The sequence below is a fragment of the Pinus tabuliformis genome, chromosome 2_1 (genome assembly GCF_031772625.1).
Source record: "Pinus tabuliformis cultivar Carrire ecotype Pingquan chromosome 2_1, CPIR1, whole genome shotgun sequence".
Taxonomy (NCBI): domain Eukaryota; kingdom Viridiplantae; phylum Streptophyta; class Pinopsida; order Pinales; family Pinaceae; genus Pinus; species Pinus tabuliformis.
In genome coordinates, this window is record NC_142299.1 from 943,967,059 (window position 1) to 943,976,034 (window position 8,976).

The 8,976-nt window shown below is 39.4% G+C and overlaps 1 protein-coding gene across 1 annotated transcript; it reads left to right on the forward strand.

Annotated features, from left to right (window-relative positions):
• The first annotated feature begins 5,599 nt into the window (after window positions 1-5,599).
• LOC149203751 (linamarin synthase 1-like) lies at window positions 5,600-7,916 on the forward strand. The gene is made up of 2 exons (XM_089400239.1): window positions 5,600-6,399; window positions 6,558-7,916. The coding sequence occupies exons 1-2, from the start codon at window positions 5,853-5,855 to the stop codon at window positions 7,517-7,519; spliced, it is 1,509 nt and encodes a 502-aa protein (XP_089256365.1). The 5' UTR covers window positions 5,600-5,852; the 3' UTR covers window positions 7,520-7,916.
• The last annotated feature ends 1,060 nt before the right edge of the window (window positions 7,917-8,976 follow it).

Sequence of the window (8,976 nt, forward strand, 5' to 3'; positions counted from 1 at the left end):
ATAAGACCAAGGTCAAGTAACACATATTCCAAGCTGAATGTTGGGAAAAATATCCTAGTGGGCATCACTTGTTGTGTTTATAGCTAAGGGAAATTGGCAAAGGCAATGGAAAAGGATTCGAAAAGGAAAATAGGAATTAATTGACATTTTATTTATGAAAATAAAGGAAATTAGGAGAAAATGGACGTGAAATGTCATAGGTTGCACGTGAGAAGGAAATTGAAGGAAAATAGAGGGAAAATGAAGAAATTAGATATATCAATAATAGAAATACATCAGAGCATTAGTTGGCAGCCAAGAGAGAGGAGAAGAGCACCAAGAGGACAAGGACAAGGAAAGAAAAGGAGACAAGGAAGTAAAAGGAAAGTAAGGATTAAGAAAGGAAAAGTTGTATCAAGTAGCTTCAATAGGAATAATTAAAGGTAATAGGTTGCATGTCTAATTTCCTAGTTGGTTTTGATATGCATGGTATGTGCATGCTGGTATTTGGTTCTTTTGTTGTCACTGTCATGGATTTTGCTAGGTTCGATAGTGGATTTTAGTCGTGCCTTGTCATTTCTAGATAGTCGTGGTGTGATGGGACTTTTCTCAGTTTGAGCTTTGGATTGCCGAAAAAATTTGGATCCGGGTGAGGTGGTCTTAGGAAAATTCCAAAACTCCTAGGAATCCCTTGAACAATAATCATGGGATACGCAGTAAATCTTGAGGGTGGAGATGGGAAAATTCCTCAAGGTATTGGAGAAGAAATTCTGAGGCATCCAAGCTTAGTAAGCTTGGCATGGTGAAGGTGGAGGTGGTTTAAAATTTATATTCCCTTGGTTTATTATCAATTGGTTTATCCCATGACATTCCACATTCATGTTTGGAATATGGCACGAGGGTGATTTGCTAAAAGAAAGATTCGGTTTAGCCAATATATGGTTGAGTGGTACATGAAAGTATCGAATCTGGTTGGATCTTGCCTATGTTTAATAAGAGCTAAGTTTCTCTTGCTTTTGAGGAGTAAATGTATTTATTATTATGTGGCTATAATGGTTGTTCTCTCATTGTTATTTATTTGGTTATATGTTGGTTATAAGCATGATTATTTGATAGTTTGTAGTCATGGTTTTTTCCATGTTTTTACTTGTAACTGAATGAATAATTAATGAAATACCTAATTAATGTTATGACAACTAATGAAAGAAGGAAATGATCATTCTTGTTAAACCTCAGACACGTTTTTAGCTCCTTATGTTCATACTTGAATTCATGACCTATAGCCTACATGTTTACCAAGTGTTTGATGGAATGTCAGTCCTAGTTAGGGAAGGTCAGGTCAAGTCCTGGTTTCAGTTTTGTTTTAAAATAATTGTTTCAATGTCATATATCATCTCTAGAAGTTCCATTGACTTCTGGGCAGAGGCTTGAGTCTTGGCCCTAAAAATGTGGCTCGAAATTCAGGGCCGGTCACATAGAACTGAGAAAAAAATTCCACAGTTGCATGGAGCCAGGCTTATCCATGTGAATGGAGGGCCCTAGTTGTTGGCATGCCTTGGCAAGGTAGCACTGGGGTTTTAGGACAGTGGAAAAGAGAGTCATCTTAGGGGTTGGACACCTGGAGGGGTTGGGTTGCTCCTAGAGGTCCTCTAGCACCTGAGGGAAGTCATTAAGTCCTTAAATGGTCAACTCCATTTCCTTAAGTTGATTTAGGATGTTGATTCTTAGTAGTGACCTCATCTCATGTTTACCATGGGAAAACCAGTGAAAGTGGGTAAATGTGGGAGGTGGCATTACACAGTGGTTTCAGAGTGGGTTGTGGCCTCTTTGTGTAAAGTCTAATGTTGTCAAGGTTAATTTTTCATGCATGGGGCCATGGTATACAATTGGTATGGTCATGCATGATATTGTTATGTTGTTATGTTGTTGTGATGCTGATGTGTTGATGTCATTATATGGATATGCTTATGATTATGCATGTACATGCTAATGTGGATTGATATTTCATATGAGATAAGCCTCCCTTGAACATCACTTAGGCATGGATTTGATTTTGGTATCTATTTGGTTTATCTGACATGGTACACTTGCAAGAAGAAGAGAATCAAAGATGAAGATAATAATGGTAGACTACAATTCTCATGACTCTCCCCGCAGATTAGTTGGGTGGCAAGGAGAAGAGTATTCTCCTAGTATAGCATATACATTGAGGAGCTATAGGGAAGAAATCAGAAGTTGCAATGAAAACAATGATAGGTTCATTAAGGCTCAAGAAATACTTGAAATTTCTTAGGAAAAGTAGGTAGAGGTTAATGTAGTGATCCTTTAGATCTTTTCAGAGTTACAAAAACAGGGACGATTGAGGATCAGTCAAGAATAGGAAAATAAAACTAATGGAGCTTATGGTAGTAGGTCTCGGTATGGATACAAATGGGATAGAGGGGATACTTTTTAGAGGTGGAAGATCACCAAATACACCTAACAGAAGAACTAGTATATATGGGAATCCTTCGAGTTCCTCATTTAGGAGACATCATCACAATCATCATCCTTGTAGGAGGGCTGAATACTTACCTGAGGAGTTCAAGAAATTCTAGCCACCTACATTTGATGGAGAGATGAAGAAGGTAGAAGATGCAGAGGCATGGTTGCTTGGGTTGAAGAAATTCTTCAGATTGCATAGTTATTCAGAGAACGTGAAAGCCAAGATGGCCACCTTCAATCTTAAAGGGAAATAAAATATTTGGTGGGAACATGTGAAAAATTTCAAGGGCATTCGGGAAGAGGGGTTGATTTGGGATGAGTTTGAGAGACTCTTCAAGAAGAAGTACTTGTTAGAAAGGTACTATAATGATAGAGCTATGGAGTTGTATGGGTTTTAGATGGGTTCTATGACAAATGATGAGTACACTAGCACGTTCATGGAGTTCTTTAGGTATGTTCCTTAAGACATGACATATTTACACATCACGGTCATACATAGTTGTAGAATGCGCCTCTAAGTCATACCTCTAGCGCAATAACACCATTCAACTCTATAAAAAAGTTTACTACGCATTAAAAAAATGGTCTTACATTAAACTCTCATGCTAAACTCTCATCTTAAAAGGAAAAGAAAGCTTTTGCTCAAAAGATTCATAAAATAAGATTTTATGAAATAGTGATGTGATTTAGTCCAACTCTTTTTTTGAAATCCATGTGATTTACTCTCAACCTTATCCATGTGGTTTACTCTCAACCTTTTTCTTCCGAAGGAATCAAATATACTTTGTTCATTTGAATCCTAATTCTACCTAGGATTCTCTATTCGAAGTTCTTTGTGATCTCATTCCTCTCTAGTTTGGGATTTGATTCGGCAATTTGCTCATCTTACTCCATAACACCCTCATGGAACTCATATAAATCTTCGACGTTGAAGGTAAGTATGGTATTTGAGGCTTTAAATAGTTCAAAATTATATACATTATCATAAAAATGCTTAAAACTCTTACATAACTTTATCTTCCTCTTTTTGGCTTCTTATATATGACCTTGAAAAATATTATAACATTTAGATGTAATATACAAGGCGTCCTTCAAATTTATACACTCTTCTTATCATCATATTTTTGTAGTATTCTTAAATGTTATAATACGATTGTTATACACTCTTCTTATCATCATATTTTTACAGTATTCTTAAATGCTATACTATAATTGTTATTGCATTTGCTTGTACATTCCTTTCGTATTTCCTTTGTTTTGACGAGCTGGTTAGTTGACAGCCACGAGCATCGGCGTCATCGCTGAACGCAGTCATGACAATACCCTAGGCGTGGAAAGAGGTCGAGCAGCGGACTGATTATTACTTGGAGTCGACGACTGCAGCGAATGGTCGACAACTCGTCGCAGAATCTGCCATCTGCGACTTGAAAAGAGCCACGACCGCGGAACCACTAAGCTCACCCCGTTGTCCTCATCGTGTCGCCGAGTCCGAGGTCCTCCGTGACCAGGATCAGTTCGATATAATTCATCAATGTGTCTGACAACGAATTAGGGGAAGGACTAGTGAGTCAAACTATGGTGAAATTATTGTAAACGTCGCTCATTTAATGCCTTGGCCTGGTATATTAATAGAATTATATTTTTGAGTATATTAATATATTAATAGAATTATATTTTTGAGTATATTAATATATTAATAGAATTATATTTTTGAGTATATTAATATAATTATATATTTGATTTCGGCTGGGTTCAATTTTATGACTGAGAATGGATATTGATATAGAAATATATTAAATATCTTCAATGGTTCTAAGGGTAATAATTCAAAGGCATCCATGGTATTCACGTGTTTGTATATAGCGTGGGAGATTTTTAATATAAAGTATATACAATTTCATTACCTGTCCAATTATGACAAAATTGCATTGTCCTAGAGTCTTCGAAAGATAGCTCCAGTAGGCGAGGTAAGAATGTCAATCTTATCTATATGACAATATAATAAATTCGCCACGTCATGGAAACGTTTCAAAGGCGGCGTACAGTCACTCGCTTTCGTTGGAGTAATGTAAGTGGGCAAAATAATTTTCGGTTGTTGCAAATAGGAATGATGCGGACATCTTCGGCCATTAATATTTGCACTTCCACAGCGCTTACCTATTTGGTGTTTTCTGAAATGATGTTGCCACTCATTGCCTAAGTGCACGGATAGACATAACCATGTAATATGACACAGCGTTTGCGTCTTCGGAAAAGCATCTGTAAATTGTCGTTTTTAAAATGAAATTATCATCATACTTTATCCTCTCTGTACTGTCACAATCTGCTGGGGATGACCGTTCATCAGCATTTCTGGAAAAGTATTGACAGAGTGTCGTTACGTGGAAAAGCAAAATGGTTAGAATTTGAGATATATTTTTTGGAATGAATTTTTCAAGATCAGTGTCTTAGTGATTTTTTAACACATTTCAATTAACAAAAATCATGATTTAACCATGGGTATTAGGTCGGTGTGCCGACCACATCATATTGAGTTTTGTACGTGTTATTATATTGAATAATTGGAGATTATCATCGTTGTCCATATGCGATTTTGGTTAAGTATCATAACTATTTTACACACTTAACTAAAAGAAGCGAAGAAAGAGTGCAAGTTTGGGTAAATTCCATTTTACGAAAACATGTGGAATGAAAAAACATTGGTGCCACATCCGTATGAATTCACAATGTTCCATGAACCGTGTAGTTACCCCTGGGATTACGACATCCACTCTCTCCTCTCCTTTATTCCTTTTTCTTTCACATCCAACCAATTCTATTTAAACATCACAATGTTCCATGAACCGTGTAGGTTCCCGTGGGATTACGCCATCCACTCTCTCGTCCCCTTTCTTCCTTTTTCTTCAACATCCAACGAATTATATTAATGTTTTAATGATTGTCCACATGCTCACTTTTTCTAAATTCATGAAATACATTACTTTCATCAGCATTCTTTTTTACTATATTCATAAAACCATTGCCTTCCTGAGACTCACTCCACATCAACCATAATCAAGTAGATTAATAATGTGAACTATTTACATGGATTATTCCCCTGAAAGCAGTCATGATGCATATCCTAACCATTCTCGTTAGAAGTACTTGTCAATTGAAATCTAGACTAGCCAATGGTGTTAAAATCGATAGCAAAACGTCGCCTCATGGACTGTCTGGCGCATACTAACCATTCTCGCACTAGGTACTTGTGACTTGGACAGTCCGCTAAACAAGAGCATCCTAACCATTCTTATTAAAGTACTTGTCACTAGAACTGAACCGAGGTGTAAAGTTCGCAACTTCAAGAAATAAGAGGGAAAAGTGAGCGGATAGGCCTGCATATTACTGTAATGGATACTGAAAATCAATGTGCCTCGCACGCAGTGATTGTTCCATATCCTGGGCAAGGTCATGTTAACGCTCTCATGAATTTGGCGCAGCTGCTGGCTATGCGAGGATTTTTTATCACTTTCGTCAACACTGAAGGAACCCATAAACGCGTGGTCAAAGTTTCTGGCAGAAGCAACCATTCTGTTGCTTCGGGCGACGATCTTCATCTCCGAAGCGGGAAAATTCGATTTCTGTCTCTTTCTGATGGCTTATTGTTCGACGACGGCCGCCCCTCCAACCTCGGCGTGTATATGTCAGCACTGCAAAAATTGGGCCCTGCATTGGAGCAACTCCTTTGTAGCAGCAGCAACCCTACTGGTGATCAGGAAAAATATTCCTTTCCACCAATCACATGCATCGTGGCAGATGCTTTTATGTCTTGCACGGATGAGGTTGCCACAAACATGAAAGTGCCCAGGGTTGTCTTCTGGCCATTTTGTGCTGCTGCCTCCGTTGCCCAGCGCTACACTACCCTCCTTATGTCTGAGGGATATATTCCGATCAGAGGTAAGCGCGTCTCCACTGCCGTGCTGTTTTTCGTTTTTCCTGCCTTTCAACAGTTTTTTTGTTTTTTGTTTTTTTTGTTTTTGTTTGTTTGTTTTTTTTCCCGGTTTCTTGAACTGCAATAACTAACTACTCGCTCGGGTGGGCCTCTGGAAGTGCAGTAGGCAAAGCGTACAATACAGAGAAACTGATCACTTGTCTGCCGGGTAATATCCCACCTTTGAGGCCAGCCGATTTGAGTTCCGTCTTTCGCGCGGAGGATCCGTCGGACAGTCGTTTCAATGCCTTTCTCTATGAAACGCAGATGCAGAATAAAGGGGACTACGTGCTGGTGAACACGTTTGAGGAGCTTGAAGGAAGGGAGGCAGTGGCAGCCCTCTCTTTGGATGGATGTCCTGCCTTGGCCATAGGACCTGTATTCCTTCCCAATTTCTTACAAGGAAGGGATTCCACCACCAGTCTGTGGGAGGAGGAGGAGAGCTGCCTGGCATGGCTGAATATGCAAGAGCCAGCATCTGTTATATACATTTCCTTTGGCAGCCTAGCTGTCAAATCTCAGGAGCAATTGCGGGAGCTGGCCCTAGGGTTAGAGGATAGTGGGCATCCTTTCCTGTGGGTTCTTCGCTCGGATATCGCAGAAGGTAACCCTGTAGTTAAACCAGATGGCTTTGTAGAAAGAACCAAGGATCGGGCACTGCTTGTAGCGTGGGCGCCTCAGGTTAAAGTCCTTGCCCACACATCGGTTGGATTATTCCTCACTCACGCCGGATGGAACTCGATTTCGGAGGCCATTGGCATGGGAGTTCCCGTGGTCGGTTTTCCTTATTTTGCCGATCAGTTTCTGAACTGCAAGTTTGCGAAGGAAGTGTGGGAGGTCGGCCTGAAGTTTGAAGGCGTGGACGTGGATGACCAGAAGGTGGTGCCGAAAGAAGAGGTAGAGGAATTGGTGAAGAGAATGATGAAAAGTAGCCAAGGAAAGCAGTTGAGAGAGAATGCTTTGAGGCTTAAGGAGTGTGCAACGAGGGCAGTCCTCCCTGGGGGCTCATCTTTTAATAACTTAAACACCTTTGTTAAAGACATGGCCAGTAAAGCAGCAGCTCAATCCCAGGACGAAACCAAGTGACTAATAATGTGGAGAATGAATTTAGATTACAGAGGTTGTTGCGTTAGAGGCTACAGTGCAGCGCATGACTTACCGCTTTAGAGTTTATGTAACTCCTGATAAATTGTGATGGTGTCATCCATATCATCCAAAAAAAACTCGATGGAGTAAGCGAACCATCCAAATAATACTGATTTTAATACTGATTTCGCTGCATAGAGAATAGCATTATAGCACTTAAATTACTTTGTGCACACTATCCATGTTGTTTTGTTATTTGTGGTCACACATAAAATTGGAAAAAAGATGGTCTGTTTAATGTAATAAATGTATGGTGAGGAATTTTTTATAACGATGTCATGTTGTATAGATTAAATCGTGACAATTTTCGATAAAATCATTAAGTTGTGCTATTTAACATTATGTTTTAAAAATTGATGTTCTATATATATGAATGAATGAATCAGAGAAAGAGAGCGTCTACACACTTTTGTGTGGATAGGGCTCCCAAAGTTAACCAAATTGGAGGGATGTTTGAGAAGAGGTGAATTTACAATTCATTTTTACGATTTTGAGTAAAGAGATCAATTTACGATGTGTTTTTGTCTTCTTCTTTTTAATTTTTATGGTGGAATATAATGGATATGATGGAATATAATGGAAATGTTTTTTAAGGGTGATTTATTATAGGTTTGATAAAAAAAAAAAAAAAAATAGGCTTTAAAAGATTAAGGTAGGAGAAGATGCAATGGTTCGGCCTGGAGTATGCCGTAAAACTGCTTCTGCTTGGCTAAGAGCTCGTCTTCCTCGGACGTAAGGAAACAGGTTAACGGCCCAAGACCCAGAGGCATCTGGCAGGAGTGAAAGCCTGCTCCCTTACGGACCACCAGCGGGTTATTACAGGTGGCGTGGTTTTCCTTGATAACGGTGATGAGTCAAACCGACATTCGCGGATAGCAGCCAGAGATGGCTGTCCTCACTGTTGGTTTGACACCTGAGTTTGATAGGTTTTGCCACCTTCGGTATTTTTAGGAGAAGATGCAATGGTTAAGGTTTTTGTACTTGTTGAGGTTGTTCGAATACATTGTCGAGCTACGGATTGCCACTCCAAGCTCTCATGGCGAGCTCTTTGGAGGGATTCGGCAAACCTTGGGGGCTTTCTGTAGCGAGGGGTTTGTACGTGCTTTATTTTCTGAATGGTTTCCCACTTGTATCGAAGGTCTTTGATGGAGAGGTATGCCATGGCTTTTTTTAGCAGCAGGAGTTTGTAAATCCGGTGGCTTTATGCAGGATCTATCATCTTTCTCTGGTTTTTATTGGTGATCTCGGTCCCAACTTTTTCGAGCGAGGTTGTGTTCTCTTAATGCAAGTCGGTGGATAGATGAGGGATTGGGTCGACGAAGTTTGAAAAAACCTCGCCCCAGACATACATTAGAGGGTTTTTTTTTTATGTCCAGAGACATGAATTCTCAAATCTA